General features: G+C 54.2%; 1 protein-coding gene across 1 annotated transcript; it reads right to left on the reverse strand.

Moving 5' to 3' along the window:
• Window positions 1-10,506: 10,506 nt before the first annotated feature.
• On the reverse strand, window positions 10,507-24,764 carry COA8 (cytochrome c oxidase assembly factor 8). The gene is made up of 5 exons (XM_087817937.1): window positions 24,654-24,764; window positions 18,005-18,202; window positions 16,989-17,052; window positions 13,842-13,932; window positions 10,507-12,451 (listed from the first exon to the last, which is right to left on the reverse strand). Exons 1-5 carry the CDS (start codon window positions 24,762-24,764, stop codon window positions 12,349-12,351), a joined length of 567 nt encoding a protein of 188 aa, XP_087674063.1. The 3' UTR covers window positions 10,507-12,348.
• Window positions 24,765-25,043: the final 279 nt, after the last annotated feature.

The following is a 25,043-nucleotide window of genomic DNA, read 5'->3' on the forward strand; positions in this document are numbered from 1 at the left end:
TCCCTAGTGAGCACTCCTCCATTCTGGGGACAGCCTGGTGGGAGCAATCCCTCCCTGACTGCCTGTCTCTCCATTCTCCCACTATCCCCAAATGTAGATGCCCTCATCTATTCAGTCTCCTTCCCACCTCTGGCCCTTTCATTCCCCTGTTCTGAAACTTGGAGAGATCAGCAAGCAGCCTGCAGATCTAGAGACTGGGCTGGAGTAGATCTGGAGCAGCCCTCGGGCCCAGATGAAGCTGTGACTGAGAACAAAGCCGTGGCTGAGGTCCCTGCTCAAGGCCCAGGGAAAACATCCCCACCAGGCCTCCTGCAGCTTGCCAGGCCCCTGAGCATCCAAGATGAACCTGAGCACACAGTCTCCCATTGATTTAATTCCCAGTATTTACTGAGTACTACAGTGGCAGGCGCCAAGCCGGGCAATGGGAGAGCAAGGCGCTGCCGCCCTGACCAGCCCACGGCTGGCCTGAGGAGCAGAGACAGAGATGGGAGCCCTGGGTCAGGTGCTGAGGGGGAAGCTCTACATCCCCCAGGGATCAGGGGACTCTACAGAAGGGAGACATTCACAGGCAGGTGGGAAGGACCCAGAAGATGAAGGTCTAAGTAGAGGAACTGCAGGAAGAAAACCTCAGTGCCCAACACAGAACAAACCACAGAGTATCACTTGTCTCGAGTGGAGAATGGAATCATCTTTTTACTGTAAACGTCCATGGATGTGTCCAGGGGCAGTTCTCTGGGACACAAGGGTGCTGGGATTTCCCTTGCATCCTGAGGGGTTTGTAGTTCATTGGGCAGCCCCCTCACCCTACTCCCCTCCCATCCATGAGTACCTGGGGGGGGCAAAAGGGGTGAAGGGGGGAGTAGGAAGGTAGGAGAGAAGCCAGGTCTGCAGCTGACAGCAGCTCTCCCCTCCTGGACCTGCCCCCGGGCGGGACTTGCAGAGTAGCTGCTGTGCATGAGCCCAGAGGAAGCGGCCTGGCTCCCTGATGGAATCAGGACCAGGGTCAGGGCTAATCTGGGCTCAGTCCGCTTTGCCCTGCGCCCCAGGTCACGCCCTGTCTGGTCTCCCGCTTCAGCTCTGAAAATGGTGTTTATCAGGTGTCCCAGGTGTTTTTGTTTTGTTTTGTTTTGTTTTAATCGGCACCCAAGGACATGTTGTGTTTTTTATTGCTTTCTAGAGAGAGAGGAAGGGAGAGAGAGAAACAGAGAGAGAGAGAGAAACATCAACGTGAGAGAGAAACATCGATTGGTTGCCTCAGTACCCACCCCAACCTAGGAATGCGCCCTAACCGGGAATCAGACCTGCAGTCTTCGGATGACACTGCAACCAACTGCGCGCCGCCCAGGGCGAGCTTGCCTCCTGATTCCTGGTAGCCAGGGCCAGGTATTTTCCCTTCAAATGCTTTTTTTTAAATCCTCAACTGAGGATACTTTTTCCCCCATTGCTTTTCAGAGAGAGTGGAAGGGAGAGACAGAGAAACATCGATGTGAGAGAGACACATCGGTGGGTTGCCTCCCGCACACATCCAGACAGGGGGCCAGGTTCGAGCCTGCAACCGAGGTACGTGCCCTTGGTTGGAATCGAACCCGGGACCATTCAGTCTGTGGGCCGACGCTCTAACCACTGAGCCAAACCAGCCAGGCCTGGGTGTTTTTGCTTTAAAGAGCTCCAGCTGCTGGCATTAAGGTCCACTGACCGCTCCCTCAGAGGGGAAATAGCAGCCCTTTGGGGCCCAGGAGATGGGGGGAGGGAGTGGGGACCTCCAGGGGGAAGCCCACCCACTCCCTACCTCCCCCATTTTCTAGTTGCAGGGAACAGAGGCCTGGGTCCTGCCTGGTGAAGGGTCCCCAGCACTCCTGACCAGCCCCGCCACACACCCGCTGGGCCAGCCTGACTCCTGAGTACAGCTGGCATGGGGTGGCCTAGCCCCAGGCCTAAGCTTTAAGAAGACCTGGAAGCTTTCGCATTGGTGCTTTTGGGGACACTGAGCTGTCATGTAAGGACAGCTCCCTGCTGGAGAGGCCCAGCCGTTCTGGCCTCCCGAGCCCCGCCTTCCAGCATTCCCTGGGGGCACCAGACCGTGAGGGATGTCCCCAGATGAGGACTGATGCTCGAGTTCCGGCAGGGAGGCACATGAGTCCCTCCTGTGGAAGGACGGTCACATCCCCTCAGGGAATCATGAGATACCTTAGAAGAAGTGCTCGACTTCCTACGATGTGTGGTGTGGAGACTGGGCCAGTTTTCTGCGGTTATCTAAAGAGAGTAAGCCAGGGGCTGGGAGAGGGGTCCGGGCAGAGGAAACTGTCATGAAATGAAGTCGCTGTGGTTTGATACACACAGTGATAGAGATGGACAGTGAGGCCTGGGAACCCAGGATCAGGGACATGGCGTGAGAGACTGATGTTCTGCACTGGGGATTTTCCCCTCAACATTTCATCATGAAACTATTCAGACATGCAGAAAAACTGCACAGTGAACACCCACGTGCCCACCGCTGAGGCTCTACAGTGAGCCTGTCACCGTTTGCTCTATCACCTGTCTTCCTGCCGCCATCCCTTTGTCTACGAATCCAGCTCTTTTTTGGGATGCATTTCAAAGTTGCCAACATCAGTACACTTCACCCCTAAATACCTTAGTATGTGTATCATTAACAGAGTTGAGTGTTTGTTTTTAATTTTTTTAAATATGTTTTTACTGGCTTCAGAGAGAAGAAGAGAGAAACATCAATGATGAGGGTCATTGATCAGCTGCCTCCTGCGGGCCCCCCGCCGAGGATCGCCCCCACAACCCCGGGCATGTGTCCTGACCGGGAATCAAACCGTGACCTCCTGGTTCATGGGTTGACACTCAACCACTGAGCCACACCAGCCTGGCAAGTGTTTGTTTTTAGGGGGAATTCACACAATGTGAAACGTACCCATTGTAAGGCTACCATTGATGAGCTCTGAGAAATGCTTCCACCTGGGTACCTGACACCTGTGCAGGATGCTGGTGGCCCGAGGCCCGTGGCATCTCGGCCACCCCCTCTTTTCACCTGGACGGTGGCCATCCCAGAAGGGCATGGACTTGTTCAAGGACACAGACATGGTACACCTCAGACCAGCAGATGGATAGCTTTTTCCAGTTTTTCTACAAAAATAGCCACCCAGGTGCCAGGTCTGCCCTGAGTCAGCACAGGCTGCTCCTGGCCCTCGGGCTGCCACCCCCTCTGTGAACAGGGTGCCTGACCACCTCTCCCTGGAGGTCCCCACAGAGCGCAGCCTCCTCCCCACCCTCTCCAGTGAGATCAGAGTCCTCTCACAGCTGCTGAGTCTTCTGGGGACACAGACCCCAACTTAATTCCTGCCCCTTCCTCCTTCCCACAGACCCCAGACCTAGCTCAGGTTCTTGAATATGGTGGCTCTCAGTCAACGGGGGCTAACATGGACGGATGGGTGCGTGGATAGATGGACTAATGGGTGAACCAACCAACCAACCATGGAGGAAACAGTCGACACCCAGGCTCTGGATGTCCTGGTCTTCGCCTGCTCCTCCCCAGCTCCCCCGTTCCCTTGTGCAGCACCCTGGGGTGGGCAGGAGGAGTTCCCTCCACATCAACACTGGTCTGGCTCACCCTGGGCCCCACGTCCCGCCCACCCTCCGAACTGGCTTCCCTCCTTTCTCCCCTGGCTGGCAGACACACCTGTCTACGTGTGAAGTGCAACTGGACAGTGATCACGCTGGTTTTTCTCTGTTAGTAGATTTCTTGGTCCCTGTATGATCTGGTGGATTCACAATTGTGTTTGAGAGAAGAGGGTCACTTCTCTCTTCCCGCCAGAATTGCCTCTGTGTTGACCCAGCCTGGACCACACAACTCCAGAAATGCCCAGGAGAAAGGTGACCCATGGGAGGGAGGCGGGCTAAAGGTGGACTCAGAGGGTCCCCCAGAGAGCAGCAGGCTCCCAGCCGCTGGGACAGCCTCTGCGCCCGTGACCCATGCAGGGGGAAGGACAGACCCAAGAGACCCTGGAGCAGGCAGAGCTGGCTACCCACCCACAGGAAGGGCTCTCAGCCCTGTGTGTGGTCAGCACCCTGAACGAGCTCCCAGCTGTGCCAGGCTCTGCTCAGCTCCGCAGGACAGACTGGAGGCGGAGGCAGGCCTAACTAGGGAAATACACAGATGGATGTGTCATCACAAAGGGCTAGCAAGGGAAAAACCCAGCCTCAGGACAACCCAGGTCAGCCCATCACCTTGACTAGGCTGAGCAGGTCCAGCCGAGCTGTGCTTGCTCGCCCTTGGCCTCTATGGCCTCTAGCCATCTCCAGCACCTGTAATCCCATCTACAAAGAAGCTCGGTGACCACGGCAGCCCTCGTCCCTTGTGTTGGCAAAAAATACCTCACACCCACTTCCCATGCCCTGCCCATTTTACAGATGGAGAAATTGAGGCCGTGAAAGCGGAAAGTGGCTGCTAGGCCTCGACTCAGATGTAGCCATTGGACCCCCCCCCCAAGTGCCCATTTCGCTGCTGTCAGTAAGACCTAAGCTTAGAACACATTCTTGGCTCTGGTGAGGAGACTTGGGAAGAGGCTCTTAGCAGGGCCTCTGGAAATTTCCATCGATTGATTCACTCTAGAAGCTGCTGACCCATCAGACAGAAACTGTGTTGTCTTCCAGGACCCCCATCAACCCAACCTCATTCCCAAACACCCTTAGTGCCTCCTGCTTTCTCATCAGCTCGAAGTCTAGAACCCGTCCGAATGTGAGTCCTGGGGCCACTATAACGACCATGAACTGGGGGCTTCACATCACGGAAATTTATTCTCTTACAGTTCTGGAGGCCAAGGGTCAGTTCCCTCCGGAGACCCCGAGAGCCTGCTCCAGGCCTCTCTCCAGCTTCTGGTGGCTCCAGGAGTTCCTTGGCTTGGAGATGCGTGACGCTGGTCTCAGTCCCCACATTCATGTGGCCTCCCCTTTGAGTGTCTCTGTACCCACCCTAAAGCCAGGGTGATCTCATATCCTGAACATAATTACACCTGCAAAGTCCCTGTTTCCAAATAAGGTCACAATCTCAGGTATGAGGGGTTAGGATGTGAACCCACCTTTGGGAGCCACTGCAGTAGGTCCCTTCAGAGAGCCAGCTGGTCCACCTGCCTTCAGGAGGCAGACAGCCGGTGCCCTGCTTCATGGGCCAATGAAGCACCAAAGTTATACATACGGATACACACCGTGGTTCTGTCCTCAGGGCCTGTGAACAGGGAGGGAGCAGGAAGCCACTGTCCTCAGCTTGTCCTGGCAGATGCTGTTTGGGGACCCCTGACATGGGCCAGTTGCTGCCTCACCTGCTCCTGCCCTCTCTCACCTGGCCAGGCCCCATTCAGGGCTCTCTGTGCTGGGTCACACCCACCTCTCCCTCTTGATCACAGAGACCCCCCGGGGCCTGTGCCCACTGCAGCAACCCCGCCAGATGGAAAATAAAGTGAGCGACGATGGCTTTAAAACTGTCTAGTAGAGGCCCGGCCGGGTGTGGCTCAGTGGTTGACCATCGACCTAGGATCCAGGCAATCGGGGTTTAATTCCTGGTCAGGGCACATGCCCGGGTTGCGGGTTCGATCCCCAGTCGGGGAGCGTGCAGGAGGCAGCCGATCAATGACTCTCTCATCATTGATGTTTCTATCTCTCTCTCTCTCTCCTTTCCTCTCTCTGAAATCAATAAAGTTATATTTTTAAAAAAAAAAAACAACACTCAAAATGTTTAAAAAAATAAAATTGTCTTGTAGAGCCCTGGCCAGTGTGGCTCAGTTGGTTGGAACGTTGCCCCATACACCAAGAGGTGGTGGGTACGATTCCTGGTCAGGAAATATGCCCAGGTTGTGGGTTCAGTCCCTGGTTGGGGCGTGTGCTGGAGGCAGCCAATCACTGTTTCTCTCTCTCTAAAATCATTTTTAAAAATAAAATTGTCTAGTATCTGTAGTAAAAGAAGTAAAAAGGAGCAGGTGAAATTAACTGTAGTAATACATACATATATCACTGTTGGTTTAGTCAGGAAATTTTACCAAAAATTATTTTTTAAATTGGGGCAAAATATACGTAACATAAAATTTACCCCTTTAACCACTGTAAGTGTATAGTTCGGGGACATTAAGTACATTCGTGGTGTTGCACAACCATCACCCAGAAGTGATGCCGTTCCGAACTGCAGTTCCATCCCCAGGGAACAATAGCCCCCCTCCCCGGCCCACATCCACCCACATCCACCGTGGCTTCCTGTGTCTGTGAGAGTGACTCCCCCAGGGCCCCCCTAGAAGAGGGGTCCTACACTGTTCCTCCCTCTGCGTCTGGCTTGTTTCACCCCATATAATGTCCTCTGGGCTCATTATACAGCCTGTGTCAGAATGTCCTTGCTTTTGAAGGCTGTTTAGTAATATTTTTCTGAACCCAATATACCCAAAGGACTATTCCAACACGTAATCTATGTAAAAAATTATGAGAGTTTACATTCCTGCCTTCCAGGGACAGCCCCTCGAGTCCCCTCCTCGACTGGCAGCCCTTTCCCAGGCCACCCTGGCCCCCTGCTGCTGCTCAGCCCACACACATCCGGAGCTCCAGCCCCCCAGACCAAAGAAGGAAGACCACCCCATGGGAGACCACCTCAAGGCAGAACACCCCGTGGGAGACCACCCCGTGGCAGACCACCCATGGGAGACCACCCCGTGGCAGACCACCCGTGGGAGACCACCCCGTGGCAGACCACCCGTGGGAGACCACCCCGTGGCAGACCACCCGTGGGAGGCCATCCTGTGGCAGACCACCCATGGGAGACCATCCCGTGGCAGACCACCCCTTGGGAGACCACCCCTTGGGAGACCACCCCTTGGGAGACCACCCCGTGGCACCTGCTGGGCCAGCTCCTGCAATGATGGGAAGGTCGCACACCTGTGAGGTCCATTATGGCAGCCACTGGCCACAGGCGGCTGCTGAGCTCTGAAAGGTGGCCAGTGCGACCCAGGGGCTGAGTTTTTCCTTCCACCGAGTTAACTGAAATGTCAGTAGCCACACACGGTGGGGGCTCCCGAACTGAGCGGGCCACTTCCCACCACCAGCTGGCCACCCCTGGTGCAGCCCCTGGGGTCCTGGAGGTAGCCAGGGGGCCCCCTGGCAGAGCCATCAGAGCGCCCCGGCTGGGCCTCCCCGGCTCGGGGCCTCGCTGGGCCCCCGCCCCGCGCCCCAGCTCCCGCCGCCCCCGCCCCGCGCGGCCACTCCGCGCCCGGACCCGCATCCGACTCCCTCGCCCTTGCTGCTCCCCGCCCGCCTCTGGTGACACTTGGTGCGCGCGGCTGACTGCGCGGCGCCCGCCCGCTGGGGGCGCTGCTGCCAGTTCCGTCCCCGGGGCCGAGCCCGCGTGGGGGGCCGAGCCGGGGCGGGAAGAGCTGAGTGAGTGGCACCTCCAACCACGCCCTGGGCGCCGCCCGTCCTTCCTGCCGGCCCCTGATAGGCCAGGGGGCGGGCCCTCGGCCGGCTGGGCCAATCAGAGCAGGGCCCAGGAGCCCCGGGGGTGCGGGGTGGACGCCGAGCCGGCAGGAGGCGGTGCCGAGGGTGCGAGGGGTCCACCACCTAAAACTCCGAGAATCGTGCGGGGCTGGTGGTAACACTTGCTCCGCTGTCACCTGGCGGTGGGTCCAGGGGCCACAGCTCTGTCCACCGTCACGCGTATTTGTGGAGCCCCCAGCCCCACTCCCAGCCCCAGCCCTGGTCGCACGCGAGGCGCGGGCACGGAGGCGGCCACGTGCTCTGGGCTGGGCAGTCACGCCCTCAGTGACCCCTGGGCTTGTGTCCCCGGGACCAGACGGTCAGATTCCACCTGGTTTGCACCCAGCGCAGAGGGGAGGCCCCGTGCAGAGGGGAGGTCGGCGCAGCAGGGCCCGTGCAGAAGGGAGTCAGCGCAGCAGGCCCCGTGCAGAGGGGAGGTCGGCGCAGTAGGGCGGGTGCAGAGGGGAGGTCGGGCCAGCAGGCCCCGTGCAGAGGGGAGGTCGGGCCAGCAGGGCCCGTGCAGAGGGGAGGTCGGCGCAGCAGGCCCCGTGCAGAGGGGAGGTCGGGCCAGCAGGCCCCGTGCAGAGGGGAGGTCGGCGCAGCAGGGCCCGTGCAGAGGGGAGGTCCGGCAGGTGAGGCCCGGCCGCGCGAGCAGCTGTGTCTTTCTCCTTTGCTCAGAGCTGGCGTTTCCAGCAGATGGGCCCACCGTTCACAAGACAGCCCAGCTCTTTGCCCATCTGCCCAGGGGCGGCCGGCAGGCGCTGGTGGGGCAGATGCAGCAATAAAGGGACAGACAGACAGGCAGCTCCTCCCTAGGGTCTCCCCACCCAGGGCTCTGCCTTCGTAATCCTCCTTCCCCCTGCCAGCCTGTGCCAAACTGGGTGTTTTGATGGCAGACTGGTCTTTGGCTGTGTGTCCTGGGGGGGGGCAGGGGGCTTATAACCCCAAACACCTAGACAGACACCACCTCTGGACACCTACTGACCTCGCCCTTCTGTCTGGTCCCCTCCTCCAGCAGCTCTGTCTGTACTTTTCCACCCTGGACTGACTCAGGGCAAAGTGAAGACAGCAGTCACTGCAGATCAATAACCGAGTACTTAGAGATGCAGCATGAAGCAGCATGAACAGTTTGGGACATTGATCAGCTCATTTTCAAAGGCACAAAAGGGAAGAAATTACTTTCCTGGAAGGTCTGTGAGGTGAGCAGAACTTCTGAGCTGGGACACTGCCCAGCAAGGCTGTCCCCACCAGGTAGGCACAGGACCCTGGGGCATGAGATGGCAGGGGGCCCATGAGGGTGGGCATCTGTCTCATTCACTGCTCCATTCACTGCTCAGAACAGGGCCCAGCATGCAGTGGGTGCTCGTGAGTGTTTGTCCAGAGTGAACAAGGACCCAAAAAGGAGGCTACCATGTGCTGCGAGCCTCATGTTCCTGGTCGGTGAAGGCTGACCACGTTCTTGGTCAGTGGCTTTGGAGGCTCAGGGGGCTTAGGTGCTGGAGCCGAGACTGGGACCCAGGCCTCACCTTCTACAGCATGGAGGAACCTGAGGACATCATGCTCATGGAGCCAAGCCAGTCACAAAAGGACAGACACTATGTGACTCCACTTACACCCCAACAAACTGAGCTGCTGGCCAGGGCGATGCTGACGGATTTTAACTCTCCCACTCCCTTCAGTGCACACCTGGCCAGTGGAGAGAGGCTGGGGCCTGGGGGAAGGGGTAGAAGCGCACCCCCAGGCAGACACTGCTCTAAGGGCTCCCCGGCTAGGGGATGATAACCATGGGTCCTCAGGAAACACAACTGGCACAGTGATAACACCTTGGGAGAAACAAAGGTGCTAGAGCACATTCAGAAGGCATGCAGGCTGCTAAACACAATTACTTTGAAATAAAACACTGCAGTATGACGGAGTGGGAGTCGGAGGGAATCTGGCAGGACTCGCAACCCGCAGTGGGAAGGAAAGTGCTGAGGAGTCACCCCCTCCCCTTGGGAAAACTGATTCTCGGTAAGGAAGGCTGTTCCTTTGCAGCCTGCACCTCGCTGCCCTGTTCCAATCTCCTAACCAGAGGCACTGCTAAAAATGTCAGCAGAATACAGCTACTTGTGTTTTCCTTTTCTGCTTTTGAAAATAAAAACAAGCAATGAGTGTGTGGGGGGGTATCAAACACAAAAACTTATCATACAATTTCCCACGAGTTCTGGGACTTACCCATAATCAGAAGCCTAAAATAGTCCTGCGAGTTTGCAGAACAACAGAGGGCCTGGCACAGGCTCTGCTCCGGTGGGGACCTCGCAGAAGGGCCAGACAGAGCTGTGCCCTGGGAGGGACAGGGGGTTAGAACTTGCAAGACCTCTTTGCAACCAGATGCAATTTAGTTTTCTTGGAAGAGGTGGGCATGAGGCTGCCAACCCAGAGCCAGTGTGGACATCGGGGGGGGGGGAGTAACAGGAGAGACCTCTGCTACTCCCTCCACAAATCCTGAAGGTGCAGTGTCCCACAGCCAAGGGATAGGAAGAGACCAAAGGCATGTATGTCCCCTACTCATTCCTGGCTGGTACTGGGGCTCTGTCCCCACTCGGGACAGGACTGGCCTTCAGTCCACTTTCCCCAGAGGAAGCCCCTGTGCTCAGGAACCAGCCCCTTTGGACGACACTGAATCACTGATTTCAGCTTTTATGAGGAGCCCGCACCTAACAGGTCACGTGGGCCCTCCTGGGGCTCTGCCAGGTGTGCGTGATCACACCCAAGGAAGCCAAGGCCTGAGACGCAGCCTGCCCGCAACGCTCCTCCTATGCAATGCTGTAAGAACGCTTTGCACCCTCCCGGGCAGATTTCTGCAATCCAGTACCAGGATTAAAACGAAACAGGGTCATCAGGGACCTGAGCCAGCAGGCCCCAAGAACCCACTGCACTACAATGGCCACACCTGGATTCCCCTTTTGTGGGTGAATGTGAGCAATTAAAACACCACAAACAGCACCCAACACAGAGGAGGAAGAAGACTCCATTTTATTTTACTTTTTAATTCAGAAAACAGAGGCATTAAATTTTATCCCAGCCGTTTTCTGAGAGCAGTCTAAAATACATCATTGAGAACCTTCATTCTGTAATTATTTAAAAGTCCACAGAAAGACTTTGCTTGCTTGTGGCTGTGACAGAGAATCACTTAAGACAACCTGACACTTGTATAACTGAGCACACAGTTTAGGGTCAGAATAACCTCAGTTACAATTTGTTCTCATTTACTTGTGATTTAAAGTAACATTTTCCACAGTCACTTAATCTTAAATGTTTACGAATCCAAGAAAGGAGACCTGCCCTGGCCAGTGTGCTCAGTTGGTTGAGGGCTGTCCCATACACTGAGGTCAGCAGTTCCATTCCGTCGGGGCACATGCCTGGGTTGCAGGCTCCATCCCTAGCAGGGAGCATGCAGGAGGCAGCCGATCCATGTTTCTCTCCCGCCCTGTTCCACTCTCTCTTTTGTGATACTGTGGAAAACCTCTGTCAATCTCTTACGAATTGATGTGCAGAAAGAATCAATACCATTGGAATTACTATAGAGTCCAGCAGCACTTTACTCGGGGAAGGCGATCTTCAGATGACCTTGAAGTCAGCATGTGTGAGGGGATGAGAGGAGGGATTAAAGGCTAGGAAACAGCTCATGTGTCCTGGGCTCGCCCAGGGAACCGAGGGCCCGTCCGGGATCCTAACCCTGCTGGTTATCATGTTTCCCTCGATTCTCTGCAGACACACACAGTGTCATGCGGGTGACAGGCTCAGAGTCTGTGGTCAGCAGCCCTCGTTGAGTGAATGATGTGGAGTTGCTTCTGTGAAACCACGCTCCACGTCGTCCGGTGCACGGATGCCATGCACTGGGGAAAACCAGGGAGGAAGCTGATCCAGGCAGTGTCTCCAGGAAAGGCTGGGCTTGAAAGTGGTGGCCACAGATATGGTGACGAGTCCCTCACGCTCACCCTGTTCATCTGCACAGCCCTTAACCAGCCAGGGAGGGTGGCCTGACCTGCTCCCTCCGGTTAGTGAGATTTCTCCCTGATAATCATCTTCAGTGGTAGTTTATCAGCCATAGAGAAAAGCCAGTCTCACAAGTCTATTGCCTCATTTTGGAATAAAAACCATTTGCCACGTGGTGCGCTTACTGACGTGGCCTGGCTGCTGAGGGGGTGTCCTCTCCAGCCGGTGAGACCCCCTCACAGGCCACGGCTCCAGGATGCAGTGCAAAGAACTTCATTTCATAACCATACCACCCCATTCAAACAAGGCTGATTCTAAAAAAATCTAAACAGAGGGGCGGGACCGAGTGCATGTACCTGGCTGGAGCACACAGAGGAGAGCTCTCCATGTGCCTCCTCAGCCACCTGGCCTCAGACAGAGCAGCTGCACCTGCTTCCCTGCCTGTCCTCGAAGTGGCCCAGGGCACCTGCATTCTCAGGGTGTGGTCACTGGTCCCTGAAGGCTGGTGACACTGCAGCAGCTTCAAACCACTCCCATCCAAGGAGTCAAACTTTTCAGGTGAAGGTTAATTTTTTCATGTGCTTCTACTTCAAACTGGTATAACTCAAAACGCAGCAAACAGGCACACAGTGCTTGGGTTTTATTTAGGGTCACGTCTGTGACCAAGAGGCAGCTGGAGCCCAGGCAGGACAGAGCCATGTGGCCCCAGAGCACCAGGGCCTGTGTCCCCCCTGCTGCCCAGCGCCAACATAAACCAGCGTCCAGGGAGAAGTGTGGGACTCAGGCCACTTACAGACTTTTAGGTCCCTTGTGAAACGTGCTCCTAGAACCAGCAGTTCTCCCAGGGGGGAGGGAGGGCTCCTAACTGCTGTTCTTCTGTCTCAGCCTCAGCTTGTTCCATACCCGCTCCAGGGCCACTCTCCCCATGAAGAAGGTGATGGCAAAGTTTCGCTTGTACCAGTCCCTGAGGAGGACAAGACAGGACAGGACAGTGACCCACTTGCCAGGACCCGACTGAAACCCAGGTCTGACACGAGCTCCCAGCCAGGAGGCAGATGGCCTCCGGCTCCCCCACATCTCCTCACCGCCTCTTCCTCTCTCTGCCTTCAGCAAAGCTAACTGTCCGTAGCAGCCGTCCGTCCCTCCCTCCCTCCCTCCATTGGGACTTTCACCGGGCAGAGAACAAGGCCCCACACGGACATGCCCAGTGCGATCCATCCACTCCTGGAGGCCACTGCAAGCCGCTCCTAGTTTCTGCTAAAACACTCCAAAGGGGCCTTCGGAAGCCTGGGGCCTCCTGGAGCCAGTGGCTTTCTTGGAGGGACACAATTACTGAGCGGTGGGGGCGGGACTCAGGCTCTGCAGGATCACTGGGGACCCTGCTGGCCTTGGCACCTGATTTGCATCAGGAGCCCTCCATCTTGAGGAGCTCATTTATCATCACTGCCAGCATCACAGAGCCTCACAACTTCTTTTCCTGGATGATCTGAGCTTTTGTGTCAATTGTGTCTCCAAAGAGATCATTCCACAGCTTCTCTTACAAGTCCTGGGCCGGGGTTCACACAGTCACAGGCCTACTCGTCTGTGAGTCGCTTACAGCACATGCCCAAACTTGCAAATGCACCCTATTGTCGGCAGCTGAATGGGCAGAGCTTGGCACGTTTCCACAGCAGAACACATTCCACTCTCAGAGCTAAGCCCTCAGAGGCTGGGACGCCAAGTGCCAGCGCCTTTCGGCCAAATGAGCTAATGCATGAACTTCTATTCCAGGCTGAACTCAAAAGAGCAACAGCCAGAGGTAAAAATGACCACTTCCAGAGCCTTCCCCTGGTTAGACAGAAACTCTCCCCATGCAAGAACCATCTTTACATTTCTACCCACTTAAGTGATGCTATAAACGGGAGGCGGTGCCCTAAATAAATAAGAAAGGCTTCCAGGAAAGTTTCCCACTGGGACTGAAATTCCTCCTGTATCCGTGGGGACAACGGGACAGGGCTACAGTGCTGCCTGAGCCTGGCTGAGGCTTGTCCTCTCTGTCCTGAGTGCAGAAGGGATGCAAAGGTCCAGAAAAATACAGTTACTGCCCTGGCCAGGGCAGCTCAGTGGCTGAGTGTCCACCTATGAAGCAGGATGTCACTGTTCAATTCAGAGTCAGGGCATATTCCCGGGTTGTGGGCTCGATCCCCAGTGGAGGGCGTGCAGGAGGCAGCCAATCAACGACTCTCTCATCATTGAGGTTTCTATCTCTCTCTCCCTCTCTCTGAAATCAACAAAAACATATTTAAAAAAAAGAAAATAATCCTACCCAATATGGATGTGATGCTCACATTTTTAGGCAAAAAGAAAACACCTACCTGTTATAATACATGTGCTTCTGAAAATTTTTACGTAAAAACTCCTTGTAAAAGTCAGCCATTTCTTCCGCGTTCAATGTTGCCTTCTGACCTGGAAATAAATTTCAATTTAAACATTAATACTCAAGGGAAAGGAACCCACAAACAACTACTGATTTAAAAAAGGAGTTCAGCAAGGTTGCAGGACACCAGATCAACAGACAGATGTCAACTGTATCTCCCTACACCAGCAACAAACAATCTGGAAAATGAAGTTGGAAAAACAATTCCATTTAAAATAGCATCAGAGCCCGGCTGGGCGAGGCTCAGCGGCTGAGCGTCAACCTGGGATCCAGGCGATCGGGGTTCGATTCCCAGTCAGGGCACATGCCCGGGTTGTGGGCTGCAGCCGATCAATGACTCTCTCATCATTGATGTTTCTATCTCTCTCTCTCCCTCTCCTTTCCTCTCTCTGAAATCAATAAAGATATATTTTAAATAAATAAATAAATAAATAAATAAATAATAAATAAAATAGCATCAGAAAGAACAAAAGATGTAGGAATGAATTTGAGAGGAAGCAGAAGACTAGTGCGCTGAGACCAGAGAACATCGTTGGAAGAAATGAAACACCCGCCTGGCGGGTGTGGCTCAGTAGTTGAGCATCAACCTAGGATCCAGGAGGTCCCCAGTCGATTCCCAGTCAGGGCACATGCCCTGGTTGGGGGCTCGATCCCCAGTGGGGGGGCGTGCAGGAGGCAGCCAATCAGTGACTCTCATCCTTGATGTTTCTTTCTCCCTCCCTTTCCCTTCCTCTCTCTGAACTCAACAAAGATATATATATATTTTTAATTTTAAATAAATAAATAAAAGTCTCTCAAAAAAAGAGCCCTGGCCGGGTAGCTCAGTTGGTTAGAGCATCCTCCTGATACACCAAAATTGCAGGTCTGCTCCCCGGTAAGGGCAGATACAAGAATCAACCAATGATGCATTAATAAGTGGAATAACCATCAATGTATTTCTTTCTCTCTCCCTCTCTCCCTCCCTCCCTCCCTGTCTGCCTAAAATAAATCAATAAATTTTTTCAAACAAAGAGAGACAGATGGAACAGTCACTCATTACACACTGACAGGAAACCGGGCGGTCGTGTCATAAACGCCAGATGACCTGGAGGAGACCCTCTCAAGGGCACACTTTCTCTCCACTGTACAGACACGTCGGCAACAACGGAAACTAGAGGCGAGAATCTCCCACAGCACCGCCTGCCCAACAAACAAGATTTAACTTGGAGATGGGCTCAGTGGTCCCGGTACTCAGCTGTTTGTGCCTGAAATTAAGTCAGTGACTTTTCTCCGCTGCTAGAATGTCCCAGTAGACACTCCCTGGTTGGGCCACCACAGCCTCAGCAAGCCGCCACCCACCATCGCCGGTAGGGACACTGCGCGAGCCTTCACAACGGGACGCACAGATAACTCTCCTCACGATCTCCTCTGGGATGAGCTCTTAGCTATTCTGTGGTAGTAACTCCCCTGTTTCTTGGCATATGTGTACTATATGCAGCTAAACCCTCTGGGAAAGGGCGGGGCATTTTCTGTGCCACCAACGTCTGTGAGCAGTGCACTGAGTCCTGAGGCTGCAAACACCCCTGTGAGAGTGTAGGCAGAGATGGCACCTGGGTCTGCTTTAACCCGCACTGTAAATTCAGGGTTTGAGCAATTTCCTTCTGTAGTCACGTTGCCGGTCTACAGGTGTCCTGGTAATTTCTATATGTGTGCTGTGCTTTTCATAAAGTCCAGACTGCCCCTTGCCTCTGCTGCACGCCCCTCCCTGCTGTTCAGGACTAACTCGTCTCCTGGATGCTGACCAATGTGTCTGCCTGGCCCTCCACCCCGTGCTGTCAGTCGCTGTCCTTCCACTGTGTCCAGCCCTGTTTCCATGGCAGTAGCCACGCTCCTCCAACACAACGCCCACCCCTGGGCCTCCATTGTCCAGGGCACCGCCCCACTGGCCTGACCCGGAGGACAGCCTTAGGAAGGCAGCTTCCTGGCACTTAGGAGCTATAAACAGGCAGAGAGAAGGCTGACAGGAGAGGCACATCTCTGCCCTTTATCTAGAGAAGCCCAGGACTAGCAGGGACTGGCAGGCGGAGGACTAGCGGGGAAGTGCTGGAGCCTTAGCCCAGTGACAGAGTTGGCTTTTGGGTTCAATGGTTTCGGATTTTCCACCAGAACGTTTGACAGTAGACATGTTTAACACACATGATGGAACGTTATTTAGGCCCAAATCAGCAGCAAGAGAACGCGACTACAGGCTGTTTTCAGCATTAGGCCGTGCGTGGAAAAGGCCAGCACAGTGGACAGAGGGGACTGTGTGCAGTCTGCATCCGTGGCAGGATGCAGGACATAGGGGACAGATATGAGGGGGGGACAGGCAGGGAGGGCACAGCTGTTACTCATAGTCATGGGGAGTCTAACACCTAAGCTGAGCAGCAAGTGTCAGGTTTGGTTTTGGGTAAAATAGTCTGGCTTCTGTGAAGAATGGATTTCAGGTGGGAGCCGACACTGCAGCCCGCGCTGTGAACACTGTTCCATGAGAACACACCCCCCACCCCACCCCGGCACATACGGCCCTCCAGCTGCGGCTTTCACACACGGCACAGCTGCGCAGGTGAGACAGGGACGCCCTGTGGCCCACAGGACTAACTCCTTACTACACAACTGTTTACAGAAAAAGTTTGCTGGCTCCTGACTTAAGGACCGGAGGCCACGGAACCAATCAGGAAGTTACTGCAACAGGCACAGAACAAACGGGCTGAAGCACAGCGAGGTCTGAGGGCAGGGAGTGTGGACATGCTGAGAAGGGCCGAGAGGTAAACCCACAGGAGGAACCAAGGCTGGGGAGAGACGTGCAGGGTGACTCCCCAGGTCCCGCTAAAGTCAGGAGCTGGTGTGGGAGGGTCAGAGGGAGTCATGGACTGGAAATGACCTAGAATCACCTAAGGGCTGACCTCACCCAGGAGAGAAGAGGGAGCAGGAGGAGGGCAGAGAGCTGTCCACTGAGCCGCCTCAGAGCTCCTGCCCCAAGGGGCCGTGACTTGCCCCTGGAACTTTCTCTCCTTGTCAGCTCCTCATGCAGTTACTTAAACAAGAAAGAAAATAGATGAGCTACCTGATTCGGCTCTCAGTCCCAGGCCTTTCGCTTTCAGTCTTGAGTGAATAAATTCTTCTTTTTCCTAAAAGACGACAGCCATCAGAATCCCCCGTCTGTCTCCCGTCCCTCCCTGGTTGGGACACAGCTCCCAGAAGCCATGAGAATCTCCCGTCTGTCTCCCTGTCCCTCCCTCTCTGGGGCACAGCTCACAGTGTTCTGGAGAAGCCTGGGTGTGGATCTCCTGAGAAACGGCCTCTCAAAGCCTGTTTTCAACCATCTAAATTTGGTTAAAAGTTTCATGCTTGAGCTCAGGCCAATGTGGCTCAGTTGGTTGGGCGTCATTCCATGCACCAAGAGGTCACAGGTTCGATTCCTGGTCAGGGCACATGCCCGGGTTTCAGGCTTGATCCCCAGCAGGGGGCATGCAGGAGGCAGCCGATCAATGTCTCATCATTGATGTTTCTCTCTCTCTCTCCCTCTCCCTTCCTCTCTCTGAGATCAATAAAAATATATTAAAAATAAATAAATAAATAAAGAGCCCTAGTCAGTTTGGCTCAGTGGATAGAGCGTCAGCCTGCAGACGGAAGGGTCCCGGGTTGGATTCCAGCCAAGGGCACGTACCTCAGTTGCAGGCTTGATCCCCGGCCTCAGTTGGGGCGCATGTGGGAGGCAACCAATCGCTGTCTCTCTCTCTCGTCGATGTTTCTATCTCTCCCTCTCTCTCTCAAAAGCCAATTAAAATTTTTTTAAAAAAATTATATGCAAATATACATGCATGTACATGTATGTGGGGGGGGAGCCTGAGACACTACCAAAGCAGCGCGCCCTCCCTTAACATCGTCCAACGTGTACATAACTAAGCCAGTTCTGCGAGGGGTTAACTGCTATAAACAAGAGTTAAGTTCCTAGGCACCTCTCTCATCAATGTGGTAAGGACAGGACGCTGAACCAAAGGCAAAGCAAACGCTAAAGACTTAGCGCCCCCAAGTGGCCAACAGTGTCATTGCTCATCCTGACCTGAAGCCTAAACTTACCTTGTGGAAAGTCAAATTCTGGTTTGCCCAGAACTGCTGGTTCCATTCTTGTGTTTCTTGTCTTAATTCTCTGAGCTTTTGTTCCAGTGGGGATTCGTCTTCAGGGATGTGGAAGTGAATGGGGCGAAGGTTTGAATATTTATCTGGGGGTCCTATCCAGTCGTGGCAAGATTTCCTCGGAGGGCAGAATCTTGAGACCTTTAACAAAACGCATGGGGCTAATTTAACATACAACCAAATGAATCTACGGTGTTATAAAAGTCCAGATTTGTGACAGTCCCTAGCCAGCGTCCTCTTTTTAAAGAACTATAATAAATATTATTAACATAGACACTATACCAAACATATTCAACACAGGTGCTGGGATAACTTAACACCCTCACACAAAACAAGAATCTCAACGTGCACACTTTGCACCATATGCAAAAATTAACTCAAAATGATCAAAGACCTAAATGTAAAATCTAAAACTATAAAACTTGTAAAATGCAAAAGACTGTACAACTGTAGATTAGGCAAAGATTTCAACACCAAAAATGCAACCCATAAAAAAACCACACAAATGGATGGACCAGCCTTGACCAGTTAGCACGCTCTGCTCTCCTAGACACTGAGGAAAAGGAAGACAAGCCACAGACTGAAGAGAACATATGCAAACTTGGAAGAGGTCTTGTTCAGGAATTTATAGATTCCTCAACACGCAATAATAAAAACAATCCAATTAAAAACTGGGCAAAATATCTAAATATTTCTCTGAAGTTACACAGACAGCAAATAAACACATAAAAACATGCTTAACGGCATTCGTCATCAGGAAAATGCCAATCGAAAAAATCAAAACCTCAACAGGAGCCCTGTGTGGTGTGGTTCAGTGGTTAGAGCACCAGCCCACGGACTGAAGGGTCCTGGGTTCGATTTTGACCGAGGGCACGTGCCTTGGTTGCAGGCTTGATCCCGTGCCCTGGGGCACGGGCAGGAAGCAACCAATCGACGCCTCTCTCTCCCCCCCTTCACTCTCCCAGAAAAGCAATGGAAAAAATATCCTCGGGTAAGAATTTTTAAAACATTTTAATAAATAAATAAAGTGGCTTTATTTATAGTCACCCGAATCAGGAACAGCCCCAATGTCTGTCCACTGGCAATGGAAAAACAAAGTAAGGCGAGTCTGTATGAGGACACCGCTCAGCAACAGAGCCAAGGGCAATCAGGCGAGTCCCAGCTGCACCCGTGACTGAAGAGGCCGCACGCAGGAGGCTGCTCAGCGTGTGACTCTGTTCAGGTGACGTGGAAGGGACAGGTGCAGGTGGACCGCAAAGGGACTTTTCAGGGTGATGAAACCGTCTCCATCTTAAATCACGGTGTGCCTGTGTGTCAGGAGTGAATTTTACTGGATGCAAACTGGACTTCATTCGATAAACCTGATAGTAAAATCAAAAGATCCGTTGAGTAATCAAAAGACTGGCTTTCCATTTGTCTTTTAAAGGAGCAACGTAACCAAAATTCATAGGGGAAAATACAATTCAATGTGAAAGACTTGTATACCTTATTTATATTTTTAATATATCTTTATTGATTTCAGAGAGAGGAAGGGAGAGGGAGAGAGTTGAAACATCAATGATGAGAGAGTCTTCACTGATAAGTTGACTCCTGCATGCCCCCGACTGGGGGTCAAGCTGGCAACTCGGGCATGTGCCCCGACTGGGAACTGAACTTCAATCTTCTGGATCCTAGGTCGATGCTCAACCACTAAGCCACGCCCGGTCGGGCTGCCTTATTTTTAAAAAGCCAGCTCTGCAGAACACGGTTTCCACCTCTAAGAACAAGAGCTCCTCCCACTCGCCCTCCCTCCAGGAACTACTGAGCATACAGTGAGCCACCAACACACACCACATGGACAGGCCTCCAAACAACACAGAGCGAGAGAGCCGGGCACCGAAAAGGACGGGCCACGTGACTCCACTTGTGGGACATTGTGGAAAAAGTAATCAGGTAGGCAGTTGCCTGGGGTGAAGGACAGAGGGGACTGGCGAGACCTTGACCTCATTGGGGTGGGGACTGCAAATATTCATACACTTGTCAAAACTCATCAGACACACACTTAAAATGGGTGTATTCATTTACTATAAATAAATTACACCTTGATAGTCAATTATAATTCACGGCATCATCAAAAAGCTTGATTTAGCCCGGTTGGGCATGGCTCAGTGGTTGAGTATCGACCTAGGATCCAGATCGAGGTTCAATTCCTGGTCAGGACACACGCCCGGACTGCAGGCTTGATCCCCAGTCAGGGGCACGCAAGAGGCAGCCCATCAATGACTCTTTCATTATTGATGTTTCTTTCTCTCCCTCTCCCTTCCTCTCTCTGAAATCAATAAAGATATATGTTTAAAAAAAAAACAAAAAAAAACCCTTGATTTAGATGAACGATTTGGTGGAAAGACATGGACCAAAGTTTGGACCAGATACGGTAACTCCTGATGAACTAGCCTCAGGGTTTTCAGGAGCTCTGAGAGCCAAGAGCACTGCCGGCAGGAGTGCTTTTCGCCCTGGCTGGGTAGCTCAGATGGATGTAGCGTCATACCAAATACCAAAAGGTTGTGGGTTCGATCCCGGTCAGGGAACATACCTAGGTTGTGGGTTTGATCCCTGGTTGGGGCATGTACGGGGAGGCAACTGATCGGTTTCCCTCACACACTGATGTTTCCCTCTCTCTCTAAAATCAACAAAAACATGTTCTCCGATGAGGGTTAAAAAGAGTGTTTTTCCATAGCTGCTAGTCCTGACGAGTTTCTAAGTTTTCCATAAACTCATCGCAGGACAGGGCTCCTTCCCCTACTGCGGGCTGACTGAGGCGGCAGCCTGGGAGATGTCACCCCCGCCCGAAGCGAGGGGCAGAGGGAAGATTCCATCCCTATGGTGCCCAGTACCTGTTTTACCACCTTCCAGAGCTGAGCCCCATCTTTTTTTCGGACACATGCCCCACCAGGAAATGTTCCAGAAGCCCTCCCAACAATGCATGGCTTCCCCGGCCACCTGCGCATCATACAGCAAGCTCGGAGGCGCAGGGGGGCTGGTGAATTTCCACGTTTGCTCCTAGTTACTGCTGAAACACCTGATTTCCAGGTGAAGTGCTCAGTTTTCCAGGACAGTTTGGGAGATTCTCTCTCAGTGTGGCAGAGGCAGCTCCTCGGTGCTCCCCTAACAGACTGCCTGCCTTTGTTCTCCGAAGAACTGCTATTTGAAAGGGAGAAAGGACTTGGGGGAGGAAAAGGTCCTTTTGAAAAAGGGAAAATCCCTTTGAAGTTTGAATAATTACTGCAATTTGCGGCTCTTACAGCATAAGCGTCTCATGCTTTAGTGCAGAGGGGCAGGGAGGGCGGGGCCGCGCACACGGGAGGTCATGCTAGAACCTAACATTCCTTCCTCCTGAGAGGCGGTGTGTGTTCTTACATGTCAGGCTGAGTTGCCATTAACTCGTTTGGGGAGCTAACCTTCCAGTTTTTTTCTCTTTAACTGTAAACTGCCAGCTGGGCAGCTGCACACCGGCATCCCCCGCACAGCCCCGCTGTAAGAGCTCTGCAGCCCGGCCTGGCTCCCATCCCTTTGTTCTAGTGCAGGCTCCTGAGGGCTCCCAGCGCATGCCCACCCTGGGTCTCCCCTGCTACAAGACAGGACTTATAGTGGAAATTGTTCCCCGGTGCCCTCTTTTTTGTTAAGAATCGTTTATTAATATTTACTTATTTATCCTCACCTGAGGAAAATCCCTCCATTGCTTTTCAGGGAGTGGAAGGGAGAGAGAGAAACATCAATGTAAAAGAGACATGTTGATGGGGTGCCTCCTGCACTCACCCTAACCAGGACCAGGGATTGAGCCTGCAATTGAGGTACGTGCCCTTGGCAGGAATCAAACCCAAGACACTTCAGTCCGCAGGCTGACCCTCTAACCACTGAGCCAAATTGGCCTGGGCTCGTTTATTGATTTTTAGAGCAAGAGGAAGGGAGAGGGAGAGAAACACTGATGTGAGAGCACAACATGGATCAGCTGCCTCCTACACACCCCCTACTGGGGACGGAGCCCACAACCTAGGCACGTGCCCTTGACTGGTGCACAGGACAGTGCCCAACCAACCAAGCCATACCACCCAAGGCCCCTAGCATCCTCTTTCCAGCAAGTGCCCCACACAACACAGAGCACGTCTCTGAGTTAAAGCTGCACTGCCGGCCGCTGGGAAAACCAACAGGCAACAATGAGAGGAGCAAAATCTAGGAAGGCTTAGTGGTCCCACAGATGTTCTCTGAGATGGGAACAGAAAGCCCCTTCCTCCTGGAGGGTGGGAGGCCCCAGCCTCCAGTTCTACCAGATGCTGGACAAATCAGCGCACCACAGAAAAGCACCAGTACACCAGAACCAGGAGGACCTCACACCAGGAGAGCAAGGCTGGTTTAACATCAGAAACTCCACCAATCCCAACGGAACAACACACTACCAAGGACAACTTCTCAAAAAAAAGCCCTAGCTGGTCTGCCTCACTGGTTAGAGTGTCAGCCCACAGACAGAAGGGTCCCGGGCTCAATTCTGGCCAAGGGCATGAACCTTGGCTGCAGGCTCCATCCCTGGCCCCAGTCCCGGTCCAGGTGCGTGCAGGAGGCAACTAGTCGATGATATCTGTCTGTCTCTCACTCTCTCTCTCTCTCTCCCTTCCACTCTGAAAAGCAATGGAAAAAATATCCTCAGGTGAGGATTAAAAAAACCAAAAAGCCTGGTGCCCTGAGATCAGAGACGGGTATCAACTCTGCAGGTCCTAAAAGCAGGTCTCCTTAACTCAGGGGAGAGCAAGAATGAAAGAAAAACATGTAGGGTGGACTAGACAAACGGGATTAAAGCACATCTATTCAGATAAAGAAAACAAAAGGTTGAAGGCTTGTTACTTTTAAGAAGACCCGATATTTAAAATCAAAGCCTGAAAGACAACAATCTGTGGGTGCTGCAGGAACTTAATTACCTGGCAGGAAACACACACAAAAATGGGACCGAACACACAGGAACCACCAGCTGCCCCAGGTGAGAACTGTTCTTTCCCACCCCTACGGTACCTAGCATAATGGGGACCACATCCTAAAAAAACACCACCCGTCATAATGCCAGACCTGGGGCAAGGTCTGACTCATGGGTCAGCTGCTCCCCTTTTCGGCATCATCACAATCATCACCTTTACAGGGTGAGCAGCCCAACAAGTGTGCAGCCTCCCTGGGTGACAAAAGGCAGAAGAGGGCTCCTCCCGAGGATCTGAGCCACGGTAAGCCTGGCGCTGTTGGACCTGCCAGGGCATTTTCAAATACCTGTTTAGGACCTTGCTGCCCAACGAGTGAGGTGCTGGGTGGGTTTCTATGTTCTAGGAAAAGCCGTCAGAGCTGTCCCCACTATCCCAGGGACCCAGCCAGAGGCCCAGCCTCTGGGAGACCCGTTGCCCTAGTAACTGTCTAAACTGTAAAACGGACAGGACCTCAAAGCCACCTTTATAGAAGAATGTTAGTAATGCCCGAGCCGGTTTGGCTCAGTGGTTAGAACATCAGGCTTTGTGTGTTTTTTTTTAATATATATATCTTTATTGATTTCAGAGAGAGGAAAAGAGAGGGAGAGAGAGAGAGAGATAGAAACGTCAATGATGAGAAAGTCATTGATGGAGCCTGCAACCCAGGCATGTGCCCTGACCGGGAATCGAACCCCATGGCCTGGATCCTAGGTCGACGCTCAACCGCTGAGCCACGCCCGGCTGGGCACAACATCAGGCTTTGGACTGAAGGGTCCCGGGTTCGATTCCAGCCAAGGGCAGGTACCTCGGTTGCAGGCTCCATCCCTGGCCCTGGTCACGGCGAGTGCGGGAGGCAACCCATCCATGTCTCTCTCCCCCGCTTCCGCTCTCTCTGAAAAGCAATGGAAAAAATATCAAGTGAGGATTAAAAAGAAAAAAAAAAGAACGTTAGTAACAACAGACCAAGAGAAATGAAGAGTCTCAGGCAGCCACATTTTGGACGCCTTGCAATTGCCTTTTGACTCCGTCTCAAAGCAGGCTCCCCAGCCCTCCTGGTCAGCCCGTCAGCAGCGCCGGGGTCCGCAGTCGCGGACTTTTGTTTACATATTTTACCCGCAGCCCACTCCGTGCCCTGAGCCTACCCTTTCCCGCGAGTTGGAATAAAAAGGTCCCCGAGCCCCTAAAACGAAACGTCCCAAAGCGGCGCCGCGGCCGAGGCGCCCGGCTCTGCGCCCTGCGGCCGGGAACACGCCCAGGCGCGGTTTCCAGGGACACCGCCCACGGTGAGGTCCCGCCGACCACGGAAGCCACGAAGGCTGCCGCCGTGCGAGGACAGCCCGCCACCTGAGCGCGGCCGGGACACCGGCGGGAACGGGAAGCCGCGCGGGACCCCAGGCGAGAGCTCTCGCTCCACGGAGAGCCACGCGCGGGGGACGAAGGACGCGCTCCGCGGGCCCTGCGGCCGCGGCAGGTCCGCCCGCCCCGGGACCGAGGGGCCGCCGCGGGAGCCCGGGCTCAGCGCCGCCGCCGCGGGGCCCGCGGGTGTCCCTGAGGGACGCGCCCGACCGGTCACCGCCGGCGGCACCCCTGCCGGCACCCCGGCCCCCGCTCACCCGGCTCGGCGCCGCGTCCCTGCCCTCGGGGCCCAGCCGACAGCCGCGGCCGGAGAACGCGCGGCGGAGCGCAGGGAGCCGGCTCCTCCGCAGGGCGCGCCAGGCCGCCATGGCGCACGACCTCCGGCTCCGCGCCGCTTTACGGCGGGCTCGCGACGGCGCGAAGGCATCTTTACGGCCGGGCCGCGCCGGCGCGCCGGCAGCTTTACGGCAGGTCGCCGGCCGGAGGGCGGGGAGCGGCGGCCGACCGTGCGCTTTCCCTGCATGGGCCGGGCTGCGGGGGCGGCGCGGCGGCGCGGGGGTCCCGGCGGGCTCTCCTGGGCCGCGGCCTTTCCGGGCTGGTGCGCGCGGCGGCTGGCGGCGGCCTGGGCGTGGATCCCGGCGCGGCGC

The sequence above is a fragment of the Miniopterus natalensis genome, chromosome 1 (assembly GCF_054644295.1).
Source record: "Miniopterus natalensis isolate mMinNat1 chromosome 1, mMinNat1.hap1, whole genome shotgun sequence".
Taxonomy (NCBI): Eukaryota; Metazoa; Chordata; class Mammalia; order Chiroptera; family Miniopteridae; genus Miniopterus; species Miniopterus natalensis.

Bases quoted from the DNA above. Each gene is read 5' to 3' on its own strand.
- COA8 (XM_087817937.1), bottom strand. From the start codon at position 24,764: ATGGCGGCCTGGCGCGCCCTGCGGAGGAGCCGGCTCCCTGCGCTCCGC. The intron at 13,933-16,988 runs GTAGCTCATCTA...ATTTATTTCCAG, and splicing joins GGGACTGAGAGCCGAATCAG to GTCAGAAGGCAACATTGAAC. The intron at 12,452-13,841 runs GTAGGTGTTTTC...TGTCCTCCTCAG, and splicing joins AAGCACATGTATTATAACAG to GGACTGGTACAAGCGAAACT.